Source organism: Ornithorhynchus anatinus, chromosome 21 (assembly GCF_004115215.2).
Source record: "Ornithorhynchus anatinus isolate Pmale09 chromosome 21, mOrnAna1.pri.v4, whole genome shotgun sequence".
In the NCBI taxonomy this organism is placed as follows: domain Eukaryota; kingdom Metazoa; phylum Chordata; class Mammalia; order Monotremata; family Ornithorhynchidae; genus Ornithorhynchus; species Ornithorhynchus anatinus.
The window spans coordinates 2,243,500-2,267,991 of record NC_041748.1 but is presented as its reverse complement, the minus strand read 5'-3'; the positions used below and the strand labels follow the sequence as shown (position 1 = coordinate 2,267,991).

The 24,492-nt window shown below is 60.4% G+C and overlaps 1 protein-coding gene across 1 annotated transcript; it reads left to right on the top strand.

The window, feature by feature from the left end:
* Positions 1–1,660: 1,660 nt before the first annotated feature.
* TPX2 (TPX2 microtubule nucleation factor) lies at positions 1,661–23,890 on the top strand. The gene is given in 18 exon segments (XM_029049627.2): positions 1,661–1,787; positions 9,847–10,039; positions 10,225–10,347; positions 12,125–12,260; positions 13,380–13,493; positions 14,337–14,408; positions 14,509–14,630; positions 15,176–15,272; positions 15,274–15,331; positions 15,958–16,147; positions 17,126–17,264; positions 18,310–18,541; positions 18,931–19,029; positions 19,899–20,072; positions 21,773–21,925; positions 22,693–22,804; positions 23,085–23,251; positions 23,356–23,890. Coding segments are annotated over 17 exon segments (2,202 nt in total). The 5' UTR covers positions 1,661–1,787; positions 9,847–9,936; the 3' UTR covers positions 23,467–23,890.
* Positions 23,891–24,492: the final 602 nt, after the last annotated feature.

The following is a 24,492-nucleotide window of genomic DNA, read 5'->3' as shown; positions in this document are numbered from 1 at the left end:
GCCCCCGCGGGGCGCCCCCGACCCCCGCCCGCCCGCCCACCCCCCCCCCCGCGCCCGCCGGCCAATCGGGGAGCGGGGCCCGGGGCCCCCCGGCCTGCCATTGGCCGAGGCGCGCGCCGCTCAGCGCGCGGACCGACGGAGGGGGGAGGGGCGGCGCGCTCACCTGACGAGCCCCACGAGCGGGGGCGGAGGGGGAGGGGCAGGGGGCGGCGGCGGCGGGGGCGGCGGCCCGCCCGCCCCCCCGCGGGTCCGGCGGCTCCCGGGGCTCGGCGCCCGCCTTCCCCCGCTCACTCCCCCGCCCCCTCTCAGGTCGGCGGCCGGCCCGGACTCAGTTTCCCCCGCCCCGCCTCCCCTCAACGTGAGGAGACCGGGGGAACTCGCTCACCGGCCACTTCCGGTGCCGCCGCGAGCGCGCGCGCGCGCGCGAGAGAGGCGGAGGCCGCGCGTGCCCAGTGGGCCGCCGGGCCGGGGGAGGGGCGGGGCGGGGCGGCGGCGGCGCCCCCGCCTGGCCGCCCGGGGCAGCGCCGCCCTCCCTCGGGAAGAGGGACGGTGCTGGACGCTCGGCGCGTACTACGCGGCGGGCGCTGGACTGAGCGCTGGGTTAGGGGCGAGAGCACGGGCTTGGGAGTCGGCGGTCGTGGGTTTCCCGCCTTGTGAGCCCTCTGTGGACCGCTATCGTCTCCCTTGGTTGCTGCATTGTTCTTTCCAAGCGCTCAGTACGGTGCTCTGCATCCAGGAAGCGCTCAGTAAATACGACTGAATGAATGAATCCCGGCTCCGACACTCGTCTGCTGGGTGACTTGGGGTCAGTCACTTCCCTTCTCCGGGCCTCAGGGACCTCATCTGCAAAATGGGGATGAAGGCTGTGAGCCCCCCGGGGAAAACCTGATGACCTTGCATCTCCCCCAGCGCTTAGAACAGTGCTTGGCACATCTAAGTGGAAAGAGCCCGGGCTTGGGAGTCAGCGGTCATGGGTTCGAATCCCGGCTCTGCCACTTGTCAGCTGTGGGACTGTGGGCGAGTCACTTCGCTTCTCTGGGCCTCAGTGACCTCATCTGTAAAATGGGGATGAACTGTGAGCCTCCCGTGGGACAACCTGATTTCCCTGTATCTCCCCCAGCGCTTAGAACAGTGCCCTGCACATAGTAAGCGCTTATCAAATACCAACATTATTATTTTTATAGTAAACGCTTCCCAAAGACCATCATCATTCTTAGTAGTACTACTACTGAGCACCGGGCCTCGCCCTTCGGCTCGCGCTGCCCCGCCCCCCTACGCCCCGCCCCGCCCTGTCCGTCAAACCCTTCTCGGGCTCCGATTGGTCGATCCCTCGCGGGCGCGGCCCCCGTCGGGCTCGCGCTTTTCAGCCCCGCCCTTCAAGCCCTCCTCGGGCGCCGATTGGTCGACCCGTCGCGGGCGCGGCCCCCGTCGGGCTCGCGCAGTTCCGCCCCCGCAAACCCCGCCTCCCCCCCGCCCGTCAAACCCTTCTCGAGCGCCGATTGGTCGATCCGTAGCGGGCGCGCGCGGCTCCCTTCGGGCTCGCGCAGTCCCGCCCCCGCAGCTCCGCGCGGCCGCTGGGACTACATTTCCCAGGATCCCCGGCGGGGCCCGGCCTTCCGCCATCCGGGTCCCGGAGACGGGTCCCGCTCGGGCCAATCAGGAGGCGGCGCGGCGGGGCTCCCCTGGCTCTGATTGGTCCGTTCAGACCCGGGAGGCCGCGTTCAAATCTCCAACGGGTGGCGCGCGGAGCGCGAAGAAGGACGCGGCCTCGGCCTCGGCCTCCAAAAGTGAGTCTCCCCCAAATCTATCGATCGATCCATCGATCCATCGGTTCCTTGCTTCCCCCGCCCCCGGGCGGTGGTCCTTTGGAGCGCTTCCCCTGGGCGCGGAGCGCTTGGGAAGACCCTATGAGCCATGAATCAATCGGTGGTACTTACTGAGCGCTCAGAGTGGGTGCACAGCGCTGTGCTGAACGCTCGGGAAGGGCCCATCATCGTTCACTCAGTCGGTGGTAGTTGAGCGCTCAGAGTGGGTGCAGAGCGCTGTGCTGAGCGCTTGGGAGGGTCTCATCGTCACACATTCAGTGGGTGGTACTTACTGAGCGCTCCTACTGGGTGCAGAGCGCTGTGCTGAGCGCTTGGGAGGGCCCCATCCTCATTCATTCAGTCGGTGGTACTGACTGAGCGCTCCTACTGGGTGCAGAGCGCTGTGCTGAGCGCTTGGGAGGGCCCCATCCTCATTCATTCAATCGGTGGTACTGACTGAGCGCTCCTACTGGGGCAGGGCACTGTGCTGAGCGCTTGGAAGAATCCCATAATCACTCCGTCGGTGGGATTTCTGGAGAGCGCATATTCGTGGCTCAGTGGAAAGAGGCCGGGCTTGGGAGTCAGAGGGCAGGGGTTCGAATCCCGGCTACCTCATCTGGAAAATGGGGATGAAGACTGTGAGCCTCACGTGGGACGACCCGATGACCCTGTATCTCCCCCAAGCGCTTAGTACAGTGCTCTGCACATAGTAAGCGCTTAACAAATACCGACATTATTTATTATTTATAATGGGTGCAGAGCACTTGGGAGTGTCCGATAATCAGTCGGTGGTTGAGTGCTCAGAGTGGGTGCGGAGTGCATATCTATAATTCTATTTATTTCTATTGATGCCTGTTTACTTGTTCTGATGTGTGTGTGTGTGTGTATAAAATTATATATTATTCTATTTATTTTATATTATTCAAAATTCTATTCTATATTCTCCCTATATAATTCTATATAGAGACTACATATATATAATTCTATTGATTTCTATTGATGCCTGTTGACTTGTTTGGATGCCTGCCTCGCCCCTTGTAGACTGTGAGCCCGCGGTGGGCAGGGCTCGTCTCTCTATGTCGCTGAATTGTACTTCCCAACCGCTCAGTCCAGTGCTCTGCCCACAGTAAGCGCTCGATAAATACCATCGAATGAATAAATGAATGAAGGCAGGGACCTTGGGAGAGTCCATAATAAATCGGTGGTATTTATTGAGCGCTCTGTCAATCATATTTGTTGAGCACTCACGGTGTGCAGGGCACTGGACTGAGCGCTTGGGAGAGGACGGTAGAACGATAGAATAGATCCGTTCCCTGTCCACAAGGAGCCGACGGACAGGAAGAGAAATAAATCAATGAGGGATGCGGACGAGGGATGAAATACTAACCGTCACCTTTTCATTTTCTGCTAAGCACTGTGCTAAACCCACGGGGCAGAAGCGACCCGGTCAGGTCGGACCCGGCCCCTCTTCCTCGCGCTCGCAGGCCGAAGGAGGGGGATCGGATCCCCAGTTTTCCAATCCCCCGCCGGCCTGCGTCCGATCCGATCGTGTCCTGTCTCCCCCAGTCCGTCGATGGTATTTATCGAGCGCTTCCCGTGTGCAGAACACTGTACTGAGCGCTTGGGAGAGTCCGGTGCGACCGTCGGAAGACACGTTGCCCGCCCACGGGGAACTGACAGTCTGTCAGTTCATCAGTGGTATTTAGTGAGGGTTTCCTGTGGGCAGAGCGCTGTACTGAGCGCCTGGGAGAGTCCAGTCCAACAGACTCGGGAGATACGCTTCTCTACCCACGGGGAACCGACAGTCGAGCCATCCGTCAGTGGGATTTGTCGAGTGCTTCAGATTCATTCGATCGTACTTATTGAACGCTTACTACGTGCGCGGCGCCATCCTGAACGCTTGGGAGAGTCCGATACAGCAATAACCAGACACGGTCCCTGCCCTCAACGAGCCTGTGCGGAGTACTGGATTAAGCTCTTGGGAGAGTCCAATAGAACGGGCATCTTCTGTGCATGGTGAGCTTAGAGCGCTCAGCACAGTGCTGAGCTCACTGGAAGTGCTCAGTAAATAGTGCAGGCGTGTTTCTCTAGACTGTCAGCTTGTCCTCTAGCTGGGAGCTCATTGTGGGCGGGGAATGCGTCTGTTTAGTGATCTTTTGGACTCTCCCAAGCGCTCAGTACAGTGCTCTGCACACAGCATATTGATTTCTATTCCTGTCCGCCTCCCCCTCTAGACTGTCGGCTCCTTGTGGGCGGGGAGTGGATCTATTATACTGTTGTATGGACTCTCCCCAGTGCTCAGTACAGTGCTCTGCACGCAGGACATTGATTTCTATTCCTGTCCATTTCCCCCTCTAGATTGTCAGCCCCTTGTGGGCACGGAATGAGTCTATTGTATTGTTCTGTTGGACTCTCCCAAGCGCTCAGTAGTGCTCTGCCCACAGCGTATCGATTGCTCTTCCTGTCCGTCTCCCCCTCCAGACCGTCGGCTCCTTGCGGGCAGGGAATGGGTCTATTATATTGTCGTATTGGACTCTCCCCAGCGCTCAGTCCAGTGCTCTGCACCCACTCTATTCATTTCTCTTCATGTCTGTCTCCCCGTCTAGCCTGGCAGCTCGTGGTGGGCGGGGAATGGATCTGCCTATCGTTGTATTGGACTCCCCCAGCGCTCAGTACGGTGCTCGGTACCCGCCATATCGACTCCTGTCACGTCGGCCTCCCCTTCTAGACGGTCAGCTCCTCGTGGGCAGGGAACGGGTCCGTTTACCGTCGTACCGACGCCTCCGGAGCGCTCCGTACAGCGCTCCGCGCCGGCCGGAGGCGGACCCGAGTGAGAGGCCGCGGGCGGGTCGCGGGGTCACGGGGGAAAATGAAACCCGCCGGGTCCGCCTCAGGTTTCCCAGCGGTGACGGACGGGGGCAACTGTCAGGACCCCCGAGCTGGGCCGGGGCCCGGCCGCGGCCCCCGGGTTCTGGCAAGGGCCCGGGCTCCCCGTCAACAGATCCGGTTTCGGCGTCCGGCTCAGGGAGGAGCGGGGCCCGCCGGCGGGAAGACACCCCCCCGCCCCGGCCTGCCAGGCCGGGAGGTCACGGGTTCGAATCCCAGGATGGAACGTTTTCTGTGGGCGGAGCACTCTACTAAGCGCTTGGGGGAGTTCAGAACAACAGAGTTGGGAGCCCCCCACCCCGGTCCACGAGGAGCTGATAGTCGAGCAGTCCGTCGGTGGTATTTAATAATAATAATAATAATAATAACGAGGATGGTATTTGGTAAGCGCTTACTATGTGCCGAGTACCGTTCTAAGTGCTGGGCTTGATACAAGGTCATCAGGTGGTCCCCCTTGGGGCTCACGGTCTACATCCCCATTTGCCAGATTGAGGTCACTGAGGCCCGGAGAAGCGAAGGGACTTGCCCAAAGTCACACAGCTGACAAGTGGTGGATCCGGGATTAGAACCCACAACCTCGGACTCAGACCCTACAGATAATTGTAAATAATTTACCTCAGCACTTAGTTCAGTGTCTGGCACATAGTAAGCCCTTAAATCCTATAAATTATAATCTACCCCCCAACCCTTAATACAGTCTCTGGCACGTAATAGGCACTTAACGAGTACTAGGATTAATTATAGATCATCTACCCCAGTGCTCAGTTCAGCGTCTGACCCGTAGTAAGCACTTAATAAATGCTATAAATAATTATAAATTTACCTCAGCGCTTAGTACAGTGTCTGGCACGTAATAAGCGCCTAACAGAGACTATGAATAATTATAAAACATCTAGCCCAGTGCTCAGTTCAGCATCTGGCCCATGGTAAGCACTTAATATAGACTCTAAATAAGTGTGAATTTACCTCAGCGCTTAGTACAGTGTCTGGCACATGCTAAGCGCTTTGTGGGCAGGGAATATGTCTATTCTTCTAGTGTCCTCTCCCAAGGGCCTAGTCGGGTGCTCTGCGCACAGTAAGCGCTCAGTAAATATGATCGAATGAAGCACTTAACAAATCCTGTAAATCCTTTGCCCCGGTGCTTAGTACAGCGTCTGGCACATTGTAGGCACTTAACAAATCCTATAAATAATTATAAATGCCCCAGCACTTAATACAGTGTCTGACCCACAGTAAGCGCTTAACAAATCCTATAAGCAATTGTAAATAATTTATCCCAGTGATTTGTACAGCATCTGGCCCATAGTAAGCGCTTAACAAATCCTATAAATAATTGTAATTCATTTATTCCAGTGTTTAGTGGCGTCTGGTGCACAGTAAGCGCTTAATAACTATTCTAAATCATTCATTCAATTGTATTTCTTGAGCACTTCCCGTGTGCCAAGCACTGTACTGAGCGCTTAGGAGAGTCCAGTAGAACAATAAGCAGACACGTTCCCCGCCCACAAGGAGCTGACGGTCTAGAGGGGGAGACAGATATTGCTCGATAAATAAATAGACGAATAATAAATAGATTTACTAGATCTGAGAAATAGATTTCATGATAAATAAGTGAAGCACAGATATATCCACAGGGCGATAGGTGGAAAGAGCGACAAATGATTTAACGGTCTCAGCGCTTAGAACGGTGCTTGGCGCATAGTAAGCGCTCAACAAATACCACCGTCATTAGTCCATAAAGCTAATTAAAGGAATGAATTGGGGGCGGCGGGGGCCCGGACCCCCTCTCTCTCTCTCCGTCGAGTCCGAGGAGAAGGAAATCCAGTCAGCATTTCGTCCCCGAGCCCGACGAAAATAGCAAATAGCCGCCCCTCCATCCGAGCCCGGGCCCGTAGCCCGTAACTCGATCCCGGGGCCCGCCTCCGCCCAAACCCTCTGACGCCACTCGGAAAAGCCAGGGGACCACCCTCCGCCCGCCGGCCCACCGCCCAGAAATGGCCGGTATTTCTGGAGCGTTTCCTGCGTGCGGGGCACTGGACCGAACGCTCCGGGGAGTCCAGTACGACATTCGGTGGACACGTTCCCGGCTCACAAGGAGCTGAGTGGCTCAGCGGCAAGAGGCCGGGCTGGAGAGTCAGAAGTCATGGGTTCTAATCCCGGCTCCGCCGCTTGTCAGCTGTGTGGCTTTGGGCCAGTCGCTTCACTTCTCTGGGCCTCAGTGACCTCATCTGGAAAATGGGCATGAAGACTGTGAGCCCCACGTCGGACAACCCGATGACCTTGTATCCCCCCCAGTGCTTAGAACAGTGCTTTGTACAAAGTAAGCGCTTAACAAATGCCGTCGTTGTTATTAATCTATCAATGGTGTTTATTGGGCACTTACTGCACGCGGGGCACTGGACTGAGCAGTTGGGAGAGTCCACTACATCAGAGTCTTTTAGACCGTGAGCCCGTCGTTGGGCAGGGATTGTCTCTATCTGTTGCCAAATTGTACACTCCAAGCGCTTAGTGCAGCGCTCTGCACACAGTAAGCGCTCAATAAATACGATCGAATGAATCAGAGTGGGTAGACCCATTCCCAGCTCACAAGGAGCTGACGGTCTATTAATATATCAGTGGTATTTATTGAGCGCTTCCTGTGCAGAGCCTTGGACCGAGCGTCTGGGAGAGTCCGATACAGCAGTGTTGGTAGACACATCCCCTGCCCACAAGGAGCTCACGATCTAGAGGACAATCTGTGTTACTTACTGAGCGCTTACTGTCTGCAGGGCACTGGACCGAGCGCTCGGGAGAGTCTTCTGATGTAGTGTCCGCTACATCAGAGTGGGTAGACACGTTCCTAGCTCACAAGGAGCTGACGGTCTATTAATATATCAGTGGTATTTATCGAGCGCTTCCTGTGTGCAGAGCACTATACTGAGCGCTCGGGAGAGTCCACTAGAACGGAGCGGGTAGCCAGGTTCTCTGCCCGCTAGGAGCGGATCAGTCCCGAGGGGAAAGCCCAAAGTCATCAGCTGGAACATTGTCCTGGTCCGTATGAGGTCTCCCCCAGCGCTTAGAACAGCGCTTGGCAAATAGTAAGTGCTTAACAAATACCATCATTATCATTATTATCATCATCATCATCTCTCCCAAGCACTTTGTACAGTGCTTGGCACACAGTAAGCGCTCGGTAGATACAATTACTAATCATTATCATCATTCTTTGGTCCTCAGTTTTGTCATCTGTAAAATGGGGATCCAATCCCTGTTCTTTTCCCTGCCTTTTTTTTTTTTTCTGGTATCTGTTAAAGGCTCATCAGGTGCCAGGCACTGTACTAAACGCTTAGACCGGGAACCCCAGGTAGGGCAGGGACTGTGTCCGGCCTGATTTCACTGTCTCTCCCCCAGTGCTCAGCACAGTGCTTGGTCCAAATCATGCATTTTTAACAAATACCATTATTATTATTATTTCCTGTAAAATGGGGGTGGAGGCTGTGAGCCCCACGTGGGACAGGGACCGGGTCCGGTCCGCCTTGCTTTTCTCCACCCCGGCACTTAGTACAGTGCCTGCCACAGAGTAAGCGCCTAACAAATACCAGAATTATAATAATTATTATTCTCTGAGCCTCTGTCTTCTCAAGTGTAAAATGAGGATCGATTCGCTGTTCTCCCTCCTGCTCCTCCACCTCCTCCTGCTTCTCATTCATTCATTCCTTTGGTCATATTTATTGAGCGCTGCCACCACCTCCTCTTCCTCCTCTTCCTCCTCCTCTTCCTCCTCCTCTTCCTCCTCCTCTTCCTCTTCCTCCTCTTCGCCCTCCTCTTCCTCCTCCTCTCCCTCCTCCTCCACCTCAACCCCTTCCTCCTCCTCCTCCTCCTCCTCTTCCTCCTCCTCTTCCACCACCTCCTCCTCCTCTTCCTCCTCCTCCTCCACCTCGACCTCTTCCTCCTCCTCCTCTTCGCCCTCCTCCTCTCTCATCCTTCTCCTCTTCCTTCTCTTCGCTTTCCTCCTCTTTCTGCTCCTCGACCTCTTCCTCCTCCTCCTCTTCCTCCTCCGGGTCCTCCCCCTCCCCCTCCCTGTCTCCCGTGGACCCTTTCCAAAGCATTCCAGCCTGGGAATGGCTCCCAGTGACTCAGTTGGGTCCCCGGGGTCCTGAGAATCCCGCCGTTTCCCATGCTCCCCCCACCCCGTACCCTGCCCGGTGAAGTGACGGGCCCAAGGTCACCCAGCCCGCAAGGGGCAGAGCCGGGATCAGGACCCGGGGGTCGCTCCCTCCCCCCTGCCCCGCGTGGGCCCGGGGGGTCGGGTCCGACTCCACGATCCTGGATCTCTCCCCAGCGCTCGGCGCGGTAGCTGAGGACGGGGCTCGGCACTCGGAAAGGGCCGGATCGATACCCCGATTCATCCGAACCAGAGCCTTGAGGGCCTGGGAGTTAGAAGGACCTTTTTTAAAAAATGGTCTTTGTTAAGCGCTTACCGTGTGCCAGGCACCGTACTAACCGCTGGGTTAGAGGCAGGCCGGGCAGGTTGGACATAGTCCCTGCCTCCCTGGGGCTCACAGTCTTCACCCCCCATTTTACAGAGGAGGAAACTGAGGCACAGTGAAGTGACTTGGCCAAGGTCACAGGCAGACCAGGGGCAGAGCCGGGATGAGGATCCAGGTCCATCCGACTCCCGGGCCCGGGGCTCCACCCGCTAGGCCGCGCTGGGTTCTCGACCCGGCTCCGCCGCTTGTCTGCCGTGTGATCTTGGGCAGGTCACTTGTCCGGGACTCACTTTCCTCACCTGTAAAATGGAGGGGGATAGAGAAGCAATGCTGCCTGGTGGTTCCACCCGCCCCCCTCCCCCGGGCCTGGGAATCAGAGGACGCGGGATCTCATCCCGGCTCCGCCACTCGTTGCCGGGTGACTTTGGGCAAGTTCCATCGGATCGTATTTATTGAGCGGTTACTGGGTGGCCGCCGTACTGAGCTCTGGGGAGAGTCCGGGAGTTAGGAGACACCATCCTTGCCCTCCAGGAGTCTGTAAGCAGTGCCCCAGGAGTATGTATGGGGTGTCTTCCTGTGGGCTGGACACTGTAGGAAGCGCCTCTGGGCTGTGGTGAGGGTTGGGGAGGGGGAATCGGTGTTACCTGGGGGCGGAGGGTCTACAATCCGGAAATGTTTCTCTCCAGGCAAGCGTCTGGATCAGAGGGAGGCTGCGGGAGAGGGAGGCTGACAGGAGAGGAGGCCGGCTGAGAGGGAGGCCGGCGGCGGGGCCGAGGATGGCGCAGAGAGAGGAGTCGTATTCCTTCGACGCCCCCAGCGCCTTCATCAACTTCACGGCCCTGGACGAGGACGACGGACACCATGCCGACACGTGGTTCGGTAGGTGGCCGGGGACCCCGCGGGCCGGAGGGGGACGGTTGGGCCCATCTGGAGTGGACCGGCCGCCTCGAGCTCGGGCCCCTGGGGGCCGGCGGTGTGGCCGCCGTGACTCTGTGGCCGCTCCTGGTGTCTGGGGAGGGGGGTGGTCCTGACCGGCGGGCGCGGGGCACTGCTTCTCCGCACAGACCAGAAGGCCGACCAGGAGAACGTCCCCCCGGCCCAGCCCGCCATCCGGCTCCCGACGGCCAAGACCCCCCTGAGGGCGGCAAACCTCCCCCAAGCCATCGTCACCCCCCTGCTCAAGTCGGGTAAGGAGACCCCCGCCAGCTGCGAGTTCGAATCCACCCCAGCGGGATCGGTCCACGAGGGACCCCGGCCCGGGCCTCGGTCTGTCCGGCGAAGAAACGGGGCGGCGGGGGGAGATCGCCGGCCTGCCCGCCCCGATCGGTTGGCTAGCGATCCGTCGGCGGGATTGATTGAGCGCGGAGCACTGTACTGAGCGCCTGGGAGAGTCTGAGACGACAGGGTGGGTGGACACGTTCCCCGCCCACGAGGAGCTGACGGTTTTGAGGGGGAGACGGACACGAAGAGAAACATCAGACAGGAGGGAGTCAGGTCGGACCCAGAACCGCCCCGTCCGCCGGCCCGGGGCTCACGCCGTCCGAGGGGGAGACCGTTGCACGGATGAGGGGGCGGAGGCCCGGAGAGGTGCAGCGACCGGCCCAAGGCCGCACGGCGGGGTCGCCGTGGCGGAGCCGGGACTCCATCCGAGCACCCTGGGGTCTTTCCCCCGGGCCCAGCCCTTCTTCCGGTGCTCCTCCTTGTCCTCATCCTTTTTTTCCCCCTCGACCTCCTCGTCTTACTCCTCCTCATCTTCCTCCTCCTCCTCGTCTTCCTCCACTCTAGACTAAATTTGTTGTGGGCAGGGAATGTGTCTGTTCTATTGTCTTTGCCCATGTGCTTAATACAGTGCTCTGCACAAAGTAAGCGCTCAGTAAATGCAGTTGACTGACTTCTCTTTCTCCTCCTCTCCTTTTCCTGCTCCTCTTCCTCCTCCCACTCCTTCCTTCTTCCTCCTCCTCCTCCCACTCCTCTTTGTTCTTCTTCCTCCTTCCTATTCCTTCTCTTCCTCCTCCTCCTTCTGTCCTCCTCCCACTTCTCTTCCTTCTTCTTCCTCCTCCTTCCATTTCCTCCTCTTCTTCCTCCTCCTCTTCCTCCTCCTCCTCTCCTCTTCCTCCTCCCCTCCCTCCTCCTTTTCCTCCTCCCTCCGCCCGCCAGCCAGGCCTAGGTGAAGTCGGGTGAAATCCGGAAATAAACCCAGGCCCCCCCCCCCCCCCGGCAGCGGCCGCCCCACCCGGCGCACCCGCCCGCCCGCCCGGAGCCCCCAGCTCGGATTTCCCGGTGGCGGCTGGTGGCCCCCGGGCCCGCCTGTCTGCCTGCTGACAAGGGCCTGTCCGCCGGGAAATCCCTCAAGGGGGCAAACCCGAGCCCACCCCCCGGCCCGCCCCCACCCCCGGGCTCGGACGAACCGAGACCCAAGAAAGCGGCCGCGGTGGCACTTGTGACTTGGGCTCCATTTCCTTGCCTGGAAATATGGGGAGGAAAAACCCCCGGTCTCTCTTCCCCCGTAGGGACCGTGTCTCGTCCTCGTCGTTCGTGCTATTTGTCGAGCGCTTCCTGTGTGCAGAGCACTGCGCTAAGCGGTTGGGAGGGTGCTGTTCAGCAGAGTTGGCAGACACGTTCCCTGCCCACCGGGAGCTGACAGTCGACGCGGGGGAGACGGGCAGGAAGAGAAATCAATGTCCTGTGTGCAGAGCGCTGTTCTAAGCGCTTGGGAGAGTCCGGTAGAACAATAAACAGACACATTCCCTGCCCACAAGGAGCTGACAGTCGAGAGGGGGAGACCGGCATGAAGAGAAATCAACATGCTGTGCGCAGAGCACTGGACTGAGCGCTCGGAGAGTCCAATACAACAATGATCAGAAACATTCCCTGCCCACAAGGAGCTGACAATCGAGAGGGGCCGTTCCCCCAACTCCCCGTTCCCGCTCTGACCCGTTTCTCCCTTGTATCGTGCACATGTAGAGGACGTCCCCCTCGCTGAGAAGAAGAAGGAGGCGGCGGTGGCGTCCAGACCAGTCCTCACAAATGTCTGCGATTCGCTGGAGGCCTGGAGGGTCACGGCTAAGAACGTCCCCGGCCCCGGGGTGCAGCCACGGAGGTGAGGGGACCCCGGGGGCCGCCCCCGGGAGGTGCTCGGCACCGGCCGGCCCGATCCGGGCTAATAACGATAATAATGATGATGGTCCTTGTTAAGCGCTTACTATGTGGCAGGCACTGTGCTAAACGCTAGGGGAGATACGAGCTCATCAGGTCGGACACGGGCTCTGTCCCGCATGGGACTCGTAGTCTTCGTCCCCATTTGACAGAGGAGGGAACTGAGGCCCAGAGAAATGAAGCGACTGGTCCAAGATCACACGGCAGACATGGGCAGAGCTAGGCTTAGAACCCAGGACCTTTTAAATCCCAGGCCCGGGCTCTACCCACTAGCGCCGAGGGCCCGAGGTGGGGAGTGGGAAGGAACGACAGAGGCGGTAGGCTCGGTCCTGGCCCTCAAGGGGTTACTGTGCACAGAGCACTGTGCTGAGCGCCGGGGAGTGGACTGAATAGACACGGTCCTGCCCTCAAGGAGCTGGCGATCTACTCTGGGCAGAGCATTGGGCTGAGCGCTTGGGAGTCCAGTAGAACAGTCGGTAGACCCGTTCCCCGTCCACGGCGAGCCGGCAGTCTAGAGAAAAATCAATCGATTGTATTTATTGTGCCTCTTTAGGGCCGGGCTCGGCACTAAGCGCTCGGGAGAGTCCACGGAACGGAGTCGGCAGACACGTTCCCTGCCCACCAGGAGCTTCCGGCCCACGCCCGGGGAAGCGTGTGACCCCCCCCCCCCCTTCCTCTGCAGGAATTGTGGGGAAAAACCCACCCGGGTCTGATGGGTTTGGCGGTGGGGGGGTGGCCCGGGGGGGAGGTTCTGGGGCTCTGATCCCTCCCTATCTCCCCCCCACCCCCGCCGACCCCGAGAAGCAGTGTGGCTTAGTGGCAAGACCCCGGGCTTGGGAGTCGGAGGCCATGGGTTCTAATCCCATCTCCGCCACTTGTCAGCTGCGTGACTTTAGGCCAGTCACTTCCCTTCTCTGGGCCTCAGTTCCCTCCTCTGTCAAATGGGGGTAAAGCCCGTGAGCCCCACCTTGGACCACCTGATGACTTTGCATCCCCCCCAGCGCTTAGAACGGTGCTCGGCACCTAGGGAGCGCTTAGCACAAACCGTCATTATTATTATTAGGACGTCGAAGCGTCTGTCGGCCCAGAAGAGAGCGGAGAGGCAGCGCTGCCCGGCCGGGCCCGGGGCCACGCCTGACGCCAATCACCAGGTGCCGCCCTCCAAGAAGAGGAAGATGTAAGTGTCCCTGGCGCCTTCTGCCCTCTCCTACTGGCAACCCCGGGGTTTTTTTCCCCTCACCTCCTCTGCCCTCTCCAGCTGGCCACCCTTGGCTTTTTGTTGTATTTTTTTATGATATTTAAGCGCTCACTACCAGCCAACCTATCAGTGGTATTTATCGAGCCCCAGTTGGGTGCAGGGCACTGTTCTAAGCCATCGGGAGAGGACAACACGACGATATAAAAGACACAAGCGTTCCCTGCCCACATTGAGCTGTCAGTGTAGAGGGAGCTTACCGTCTGCTACGTGCCAGGCACTGTACTAAGCGCCGACGTAAGCAGATCGGACTGGACGCAGGCCAGCGGTTGGTAGGCCCCAGTCCCCACCCTCGAGAAGCTGCCGGTCTCCTGGGTGCAGGGCACCGTCCCGAGCACTGCTTTGTGCCGAGCACCGGATTGAGCGTTTGGGAGCATTCCGCGTCCGCCACGAGCTCGCCCCCCCTCCCCCGCCTCCGTTTGAAAACAGCACCCGGCTTCGGCGAGGGGGGTGGGGGTCCGGTGGTCGGCCCCGGGAGACCCCACGAACACACACCCCGAGGACCATCGGAGGTCCGGCCTCTCGTCCGCGAGGGTGAGGGGGTGCGGACACCGGCGACGGAATTGGAGAGGGGAGCTACACGGTCACCGGCCCGGTCCCCCCACCCACCTCACCCTCCCGGACTCCCCGGGGGTCGTCCCGGCGGTGCCGGGTGGGAGACCACCGGGGGCGACGAAAGCGCTCGAGACCCCCGGCGACTCTTTCCTTATTTTGTATTTTTTTTTTTAATCGAATAATTTCCTTTAATTCTGCCCCCCGCCCCAGCTCGAACAGCAGAAGCAAATCGACGGGAAGCAACGCGCAAGGCGGCAAGACGGGCGAGCCTCCTCTCTTGAAGTAAGGCCCGCCCCCGACCGTCCGGGCTCTCTGGGGGTGGGGAGGGAGGGGTCCCGTCCCCACCCACCCACCCGGTCGCCCCCTCCCCGGCCGGCTACAGGAAGAAGGTGGTAAAGAGCACGGAGGAGCAGGAACTGGAGACGAGGATGAGGATGCAGCAGGAGGTGATGGAGATGAGGAGAAAGAACGAGGAGTCCCTCAAAGCCGCCCTGGCCGGAGTGGGTGAGACCTCCCTCCTCCCCCCGGCTCCCGATCGATCCATCGATCGATCCCGTTTACTGAGAGCGGACGGTGTGCAGACGCTGGACCGAGCGCCGGGGAGAGTCCAATAATCAATCGGTCCATCGATTTAGTATTTATTGAGCGCTGACTGTGGAGAGAACTGTACTGAGTGCTCGGGAGAGTCCAATCATCAGTCAATCCGTCGGTAGTATTTATTAAGTGCCGACGCTGTGGAGAGCACTGTACTGAGTGCTTAGGAGAGTCCAATGATCGATTGATCCGTCGACAGTATTCTTGAGCGCCGGCTGCGTGCCGAGCACCGTACCGAGCCCTTGAGAGAGGACAGTATAGCGGACAGGTTCCCTGCCCGCCACGAGCCGACAGTCTAGAGGAGCGGCGTGGCACAGCCGTTAGAGCACGGGCCTCTGCTGCGTGACCTCGGGCCGGTCACTTCCCTCCTCTGGAAAATGGGGATGGAGACCGTGAGCCCACGGGGGACGGGCTCCTGGCGGTGACGTGTACCTGCCCTCCCCGCCGCCCCCCAGGGAAGCCGGTGAAGAAGACGTCCGGGCACGTGACCAAGACGGTGGATTTCCACTTCTGCACGGACCAGCGCGTCAAGCCCCCCCCCCGCCGACAGCCAGGAGCCCTACAGGGAGACCACCTTCCCCTCCCACCTCAGGAAGCACCCCCCGTCCCCGGTCAGTCCGGCGGGGGAAGCGGGGGACCCCCGGGGGAGGGATATGGGGTGGAGGCCGCCGGGTGGACTGGACGCCGGCTCCGGGCTAGGCCTCGCGTCCGGTGGGGGTGGGCTGCCGGGCGGACGTCGGTTGTAAGATGGGCTCCGTCTCCGACGAGGAGGGGGCCGCCAAACGGACATCGGTTAAGACTAGGCCTCGTGTCCGGTGATGGGTAGGATGGTGGGCTCCATCTCCGGCGAGGAGGGGGCTGCCGGGTGGACAGTGGCTCCGGGCTAGGCCTCTTGTCCGGCGAGGGGTGGGCCGGTGGGCGGACCCTGGTTATAGTTTGGGCCCCGTCTCCGTCTCTCGGAAAGGGGTGGGCCGCCGGGCGGTCCCCGGGTACAGACTGGACCCCTCCCCTGTCCTCTGGTTTGGAGAAGGGGGCACCGGGTGGACCCTGGGTATAGGCCGGACCCCTCCCCTGTTGCCCGGGCAGGGGGGTGGGCCCTCAGACGGACCCCCGTTTCCAGGCCGGGCCCGGGCGGACGAGGGAGTCCGAGATCCCAGCACCGGGCCGTACCGTGGGAGGTCGGGGTCCGCCACGTCACGTGACCCCTCCCCGTCCCCCCCCGATCTGTCTCCCGCAGGTCCAGGGATGCAAAGGCCCCACGGTCCCGAAGCCTTTCAACCTGTCGCGGGGCAAGAAGCGTCAGCTGGAGGAGGGGGCGGCGGGGGGCGGCGGGGCTCCGGGCTACGTGCCCCTGGCCCAGCAGGTCGAGGCCTTCCAGCGGCGGACCCCCAGCCGCTACCACCTCCGCAGCAAGAAGGACGGCGACGGTGAGCCCCCTTCCCCTACCCCCACCCCCCCTCCTGAGGGCAAGAGTGATCGTAATCATAATAACTGTGGTATCTGTAAAGCTCTTACTCCGTGCCAAGCACTGGACTGAGCGCCGGGGTAAAGACGAGCAAATTGGGTCGGACCCAGTCCCCGTCCCCCGTGGGGTTTGCCGTCCTCATCCCCATTCTACGGAAGAGGGAACCGAGGCCCAGAGAAGTGAAGTGACCGGCCCGAGGTCACCCAACGGACAAGTGCCAAGTCCCCGCCGAGCGGCCTCAGACCGGCCGCCACCCTCTCTGGGCCCCCGGTTCCTCCCGCTGACCCGTTCCCCCTCCCCCTTGGACCGGGAGTCGCCGGTGGGGCTAGGGCCGGGTCCAAACCAGTCTGTCTTGCGTCCCCCGCAGCGTTCGACACGCTGCCGAGTGCACAGTAAGCGCTTCACAAATGCCCCCTCCATTCCGAATCAGCACGGCGTAGTGGGTAGAGCCCGGGCCTGGGAGTCAGAAGGTCACAGGTTCTAATTCCGGCTCCGCCGCTTGCCTGCTGTGTGACCTTGGGCAAGCCACGTCACTTCTCCGGGCCTCGGTTCCCTCCTCTGGAAAATGGGGATGGAGACGGTGAGCCCCACGGGGGACCGCGTCCGACCCGACTGGCTTGCATCCACTCCGGCGCTTAATACCGTGCCTGGCACGTAGTAAGCACTTAACAAATACCCCGATTATTATTATTCATCCCTTCCGTCGTACTTACCGAGCGCCGACTGCGTGCAGAGCACCGTGCCGAGCGCTTGGGAGAGGACAGTATGCGGTGACGATGTCCCTGTTCCCCCCCGCCCCCTTGGGCGTGGCGGGGGCCGGGCCCGGACGGGACGATCTCGGGTCTCCCCCACCCCGACCCGTCGACCGCGCGTCTCCCCGCCGCCACGTCTCTCCCCGGCGGCTGACCGCACGTCTCTCCCCCCTTGCCGGGCCTTGCAGTCCTGTTACCCCCGAAGCCGAACGCCCCCAAGCTGACCCAGCCCCGGACCCCCAGCTTCCAGACCAAGGGACGCCTGAGGCCGCCCACCTGCAAGAGCGCCGCCCAGCTCGAGGCCGAGGAGCTGGAGAAGCTGCAGCAGTGAGTCCCGAGACCCTCCCCGCCGGCCCCCGGCCCCCCCAAGCCGGGGCGACCCCCCAAAATCCCCCCCCCCCCCCACCGGCAGCGTTCTTGGGAGAATCCAGTGGAGTTAGACACAGTCCCTGCCTTCAGAGGGCTTAGAATCTATCCATCCAGTCGGTGGTATCTGTCGAACACCGTGTGCGGAGCACTGTGTGCGGAGCATCGGGCTGAGCGCCTGGGAGAGCCCAGTAGAGTTACGCCCAATCCCTGCTCTCAGAGGGCTTACGGTCTTCCGCCTGTCCGCTGCGTGACCTTGGGCAACTCACTCGTCTTGTGTCTCGGTGACCTCCTCTGGAGAAAGGGGTTGGAGACCGCGAGCCCCACGAGGGACGGGGACTGCGTCCAACTCGATTGGCTGGGATGCACCCCGGCGCTTAGTACGGCGCCGGCCACATAGTAAGGGCTTTTAACAGATACCGTCGTTATTACTCATTATTATCTATCAATCAGTCGACGGTGTTGGTCGAGCACTGTGTGCGGAGCCCTGGACTGAGCGCTTGCGAGAGTCCAATAGTCAGCACGTTCCCCGTCCGCAACGAGCTGACAGTCTCTCGATCCATCAGCGGTATTTAGTGGCAAGAAGCCGGGCTTGGGAGTCAGAGGTCGTGGGTTCTAATCCCGGCTCCGCCGCTCGTCGGCTGGGTGACTTTGGGCAAGTCACTTCACTTCCCTGAACCTCAGTGACCTCATCTGTCAAATGAGGATGAGGACTGAGCCCCACGGGGGACAACCTTATGACCTTGTATCCACCCCAGCGCTTAGAACAGCCCTGTAAGCACTTAACAAATGCCATCATCATTATTATTGAGCTTTTCCAGAGCGCTGTACTGAGCGCCTGGGACAGTCCAACGGAGCGGGGGGCGGGCGCCAGTCCGGTTCTTCCCATCCGGGACCCATCGGGGTCGCCTGCCTTTCGATCGACGCTATTTATTGAGCGCTTACTGCACGTGGAGCGCCGTATTAAGCGCCCGCATTTCCACCTCCGTCTCCCCACCCCGGGCAGGTACAAATTCAAAGCCCGGGAGGTGGACCCCCGGATCTTGGAGGGAGGCCCGATCCTGCCCAAGAAGCCCCCCGTCAAGCCCCCCACCCAGCCCGTGGCCTTCGACTTGGAGATCGAGCGGAGGATCCAGGAGCGGGAGGGGAAGAAGCCGCTGGCGGAGGAGGAGGAGGACGCGGCCGCTTTCGAGTTCCACCCCAGGCCCTGCCCCACCAAGATCCTGGAGGACGTCGTGGTCAGTACTCGCCACCCCCTCTTCCCCCTTCACTGTGTGCAGAGCACTGGGCTCGGCACCCGGGAGCAGCCTGGATGGCAGGTAGTCACGGGCCCCTGCCGCGGAGAAGCTGACGGTCTGCTGCGTGCGGGGCGCTGTGCAAAACGCCTCGGAGCGTTCCAGAGAGTGGGTAGTCACCATCCCCGCCCTCCGGGAGCCGGCAGTCCGCTCTGTGCTGAGCGCTGGGGAGAGTCCAATAGGGTCAGCGGACACGATCCTGCCCTCGAGGAGCCGTCCGGCTCCCGGCGGTCGGAGCCGTGGGCGGAGGGTGGGTGGGCCCAGGAGGGGGTCCGGCGGAGGGGGCGGGAGGAGCCGGGGTAACGGGGCCATCCCCTCCCTTCGCCCCCCAGGGTGTTCCCCAGAAGAGACAGCTGCCCATCACCGTACCCAAATCCCCCGCCTTCGCGCTGAAGAACCGCATGAGGGGCATCACTCGGGATGAGGACGAGGTGCGGGGGGCTGCTGGGGAGAGAGTCTGCCTCGTGGGGAGTGGGGCCTGGGGACTCCGTCGGTGACCGTCTGAGGGGTCCCTCTGGGCTTCGTCGCTCTCTGGGTGGGTCTGAGAGCGTCTCTGTCTCGGTGTGTGTCTGAGGGTGTCTCCGTCCCCGGCGTCTTTGTCTCTGTGGGGACTTGAGGGTGTCTCGGTCTCCGGGTGTGTTTCCGTCCGTGTGGTCTCGGTCTCTGTGTGTGTCTGAGAGTGTCTCTATCCCCGGTGTCGTCGTCTCTGTGTCTGTCCGAGGGTGTCTCTGTCGCCTCTGTCTCTGTGTGTCTCTGTCCCCGTGTGTGTCTGAGTGTGTCTCTATCCTCGGTGTCTCTGTCTCTCCCGGAATAATAATAATAATGATGGTATTTGTTCAGAGCTTACTATGTGCCAGACACTGTACTAGGCGCTGGGGTGGATCCAAGCCAGTCGGATTGGACACGGGCCCTGACCCATGTGGGGCTCACAGTCTCCATCCCCCTTTTCTGTCCCTCTGGTCTCTGTCTCTGTGTTGTGCTTGAGGGGGTCTCTGCCCCTTTGGTCTCCGGCCCTGTGTGTCTGAGGGGGTCTCTGTCTCTGTATCTTTGTCTCTGTGTGTGTGTCTCTCTGTTTTGTGTTTTGTGTGTGTGATTCAGTATTCTGAATTTTGTCTTCCCTTTCCCCCTCCCCAGTAGGAAGAGAGACAACCCCCCACCCAACCCCCACTGGGGCTCTGTCCTGGACCTCCCAGTCCCCATCCCAGCCCCCTCTAATCTCCGACCGTCCCCGGGGTCCCCGGGGAGGCGTTGGGAGGATGGGGCGCGGGGGCAGGGGCTAAGGGGGCCCGTCCGATTTCAGAAGGAGGAAGAAGCCCCCCTCAGAGCGCGCCCGGTGCCCCATTACGGGGTGCCCTTCAAGCCCACCGCCCCGGAGCCGCGGGGCCTGGACGTCCGCCCCTTCTCCTTCGACGCCCGCGACCGCCAGAGGCAGCTGCACAAGGAGAAGATGATGGAGGAGCTGCGCCGGGAGGAGGTGGTATTTATTAAGCGCTTACCGTGTGCCAGAAACCGTACCAGGCACTGGGGTGGAACCAAGCAAATGGGGTTGGACACGGGCTCTGTCCCACGTGGGGCTCACAGTCTCCATCCCCATTTTCCAGATGAAGGAACCGAGGCCCAGAGAAGGGATATGACTGGCCCAGGGTCACCCAGCAGACAAGTGGCAGAGCCGGGATTGGAACTCAGGGCCTTCCGACTCAGACCCGGGGCTCTACCCACTCGGGCGTGAGGGACGGTCCACGGTCAGGGGGTCGGGGGAGGAGGAGGAGTCCACGAAAGAGACGGAGAATGAGTTGCCGGAGAGAAGGGAGAACCGGGACGTGGTCAGGGAAACCGAGGCCGGACGACGTTTCCGGGAGAAGGGGGCGGTCCAGGGGTCAAAGGCGGCTGAGGGGTCGAGGGGGACGAGGACGGAGTCGAGGCGGTGGGATCTGTCCAGAAGGAGACGGTCGGTTGATTGGAAGCTCCTCAAGGGCGGGGATCTTGTCTTCTAACTGGGGGATGTCCTCTCCCAAGCGCTCAGTACAATGCCCTGCATCCAGCAGACGGGTGATCGACACCGTTGATCGCGCTCATGGTACTTGAGACTCCCCTCTGACCAGGGTGGCCCGATTCCCCTTTTATTCGCCATCATCCTCTTCGTCATCGGTGCTATTTATTGAGCGCTCCCCGTGGGCAGAGCACCGGACTAAGCGCTTGGGGGGAGTCCAGTCCAACAGAGTTGGCAAGCACGTTCCCGGCCCAGGAGGAGCTGACCTTCTTGAAGGGGAGACCGTCGTTAATATAAATAGGTGCTTTATTTTGCATATTTATACTTTTTAAATATATATATGTATATAATCATAGTATTTTTTACATGAATTATAGTAGAGAAGCATCAGGCCTAGTGGGTAGAGCCCCAGGCCTGGGAGTCGGAAGGACCTGGGTCCTCAATCCCGGCTCCGCCACGTCTGCCGCATGACCTTGGGCCGCTCCCTTCACTTCCCTGGGCCTAGGTGACCTCGTCCGTAAAATGGGGATGAAGACTGAGGAGTCCCTTGTGGGACACGGACTGTGTCCGTCCTGATGAGCTTGGATCTCCCTTAACGCTTAGAACGGTGCTTGACACATAGTAAGCCCTCAACAAGTCCCATAATTATTATTACTAATTATCTAGAAGGGGAGACCAACATTAATATAAAGAAATTAAATTTATTTAGCCTGTGCTTAGTATTATAACAGACTATAATATATAATTATAGTATTATAATAGACTATAATGTATAATTATAGTAAACTATACAATATAATTACAGTATTATAGGCTATACTATATATAGTGTTATACTATATAACATCTCCCCCATCCATTCATTTATTCAGGCATATTTACTCAGTGCTTACCGAGTGCGAAGCACCACGCTAAGCGCTTGAGAGAGTACAGCGCTCAGTCCGGCGCTCGGCACGTAGCAAGCGCCCAACGACCACCCGAAACCATCGATTACCCAAACGAGGCGCTTCGTCCGGTGCTTGGCTCGGAGCAAGCGCTCAATAAATTGTACATTCCAAGCGCTTAGTACAGTGCTCTGCACACAGTAAGCGCTCAATAAATACGATTGAATGAATAAATCCGAACGAACTACCGCACTCGGTTAAGTCCCACTTCGGTGACCCCGGCCCGCCCGCCCCCCGCAGGAACAGGTGCCCAAGTTTAAGGCCCACCCCCTGCCGGCCTTCGACACGGTGGTCCTCCCCGAGAGGAAGGTGAAGACCGCCACCCAGTTGGAGCCCTTCCACCTGCACACCGACGAGCGGGGCGCCCTCAAGGCTGAGACGTGGAAGCAGCAGGTGGGCCCGGGGCGGGCCGGGGTCGCGGGGGTCCCCGGGGCTGGGGGGCGGCCCCGGGGCGGGTGGGGAAGGCCGGTACAGAGGCTCCTCGGCTCTGACGGATTGGCTCGCTCGCTCGTTTTCCCTCTTTCACGTAATGGCTCGCGCTCTCTCTTCCTCTCCCGTACTTTCTCCCTCTCGCCCTCTCTCTCGCTCACTCTTGCCGTCTCCCCCAGTCTTGCTCTCTCTCTTGCTCTGTCATTTGGGCTCTCTCTTGGTCTCTCTCTCGTTCTCTGCCACTCTTGCACTCTCTTGATCTCGCTCTCTCCCGCTGTCACTCTTGCTCTCGCACTCTTGCTTATTCTTGCTCTCTCCCTCTTGCTGTCTCTCTTGCTCTCTCTCACCCTTGCGCACTCTCGATCTCACCCTCTCGTTCTCTCTCGTTCTCTCTCGCTTTTGCTGTCTCTCACACTCCTGCTCTCTCACTCTGGCTCACTCGTTCTCATTCTCGTTCTTCCTCTCACTCTTGATCTCTCGCTCTCACTGTTGCTCACTCTTTTTCTCTCCCTCTCACACTCTCGCTCGCACTTGCTGTCTCACACTCTTGCACTCTCTCGCTCTGACTCTTGGTCACTCACTCTTCCTCTCTCCCTCTTTCTTGCTCTCTCACTCTTTTGCTCTTGCTCATTATCTCTCTCGCGCTCTCACTTGCTTTCACTCCCCCACTCGCTCTCCCTCGCTCATTTTCTCTCGCTCCGTCACTCACCGTCTCTGTCTCTCCCTCACAGCTGGAAGAAGACCTGAGGCAGCAGAAAGAGGCGGCCTGCTTCAAGGCCCGCCCGAACGTCATCATCCACCAGGAACCCTTCGTCCCCAGGAAGGACAGCAAACTGGCCACGGGTGAGCGGGCTAGCCCCCCTGCCCCTCACCTCCTCCCCGACCCCAAGCCCCCTCCGTGTCGGCTAAGAGCCCCCGGGACCGGCTGGGAGCCCCCGGCCAGCGGAGGCTTCGGAGGGGGCGAGAGGGGGAGCGGGGCGTCTCTCTCATCACGTCGTGGCAGAGGATGCTGGGAGGAGGGGAGGGCTCCCTGAGGATCGCACCCGTGGCCGCCCACGACCGCGGGCCGTCTGCCGACCCCGCACCGAACGTGGTCCGTCTGTCCCCGCCCCCACCCCGGTAGCCCAGGACGGCTTCGAGCTGGCCACGGAGAAGAGGGCCCGCGAGCGGCAGGAGTTCGAGAAGCAGTTGGCGGAGCTGGAGGCCCAGCGGGCCCAGCGGCAGGAGCAGGAGCGCCAACGGCAGGAGGACGACAGGAGGGAGGCCCTGGCCAAGCTCAGGCAGGACACGGTGAGTCCCCGGAGCCGGGGAGGGAGGGGGCGCCGGGGGGTGGGGGAAGGGTCCCCTCAGCCCCGGCCCGCGCCCCCCCAACCTCCCTCCCCCAACGCCCACAGGTGCACAGAGCCAACCCCATCCGCAAGTACCGGAGCGTGGAGGTGAAGCCCAGCGACCAGCCGCTCACCACGCCCGTCTCCCCCAAATTCTCCGACCGCTTCAAATGTTAGGCCGGGGACCCCCCCGAACCCGCGGACACCCTCCTCCCCGACCTCGGACGACCGGTCCCCCCCTCCCCAACCCCCCACGCGCCCCCCGGCGTAGCCCCGAACCCGACAGCCCGTTCTTTTATTCGGGCAGGGGGCTTTACTTACTTCAATAAAGACGTTCAAGAGATGCAGGCGTGAGTGCAGGGTTGGGGGAGATGCTGCCCCTCTTCCCCCCCGGCCTCCCCGAGGCCACTTCCCGTATTTTCCTCCTCACTTCCGGCTCCCTCCCCGGGAAGGAGCCGGGCGTGGGGGGAGCTCCCCTCCCCAGGTGGGGGGGCGGTCCCCCAACCCCTGGACCGTCCACATTTCCTGCTCTTTCACAAGGCCGCATTCTCTCCCTACCACCTCTCATCTTCAGCATCAGTAAAACAGTAATTAATAATAATAACTGTGGTATTTGTTAAGCGCTTACTACGCGCTAAGCGCCGAGGGTGGCGAAAGATCCTCGGGTTCCTCCCGGGGGTCCCGGGAGGGAGAAGGGGGACCGAATCGCCCCTTTGGCAGAGGAGGGGACCGAGGCCCGGAGAAGGGAAGGGGCCGGCCCGAGGTCACGGCAGCGGACAAGCAGTGGAGCGGGGACGAGGACCCAGCCGTCCTGAAGTCCAGACTCCGGGATCTTTCCATTAGGCTGCGCTCCTTCCCCGGTGGTTCTCTCCGGGGGAGGGGGCGGTCTCCAAAGGCTCCGGTTTGTGTGACAACCCTTGCCGGGGGGAGGGGGAGAAAACATGGGGCAGGGGGGCGGGGGGAGTTGGCTTCAGGGCCTCAGACCCCAGGGCCTAGGAAAGATGGACAGTCATTCATTTGGTCGTATTTATTAATGTGCAGAGCACTCTACTAAGCACTTGGAAGAGTCCAGTAGAACCATAATCAGACACATTTCCTGCCGCCCCTTCCCCCCCCACACACATTTCAACATCTTTGGGGGAGATGGGGTAGAGAGGCAGTCCCTGGGGAGATGATGATAATAGTATCTGTTCATTCATTCAG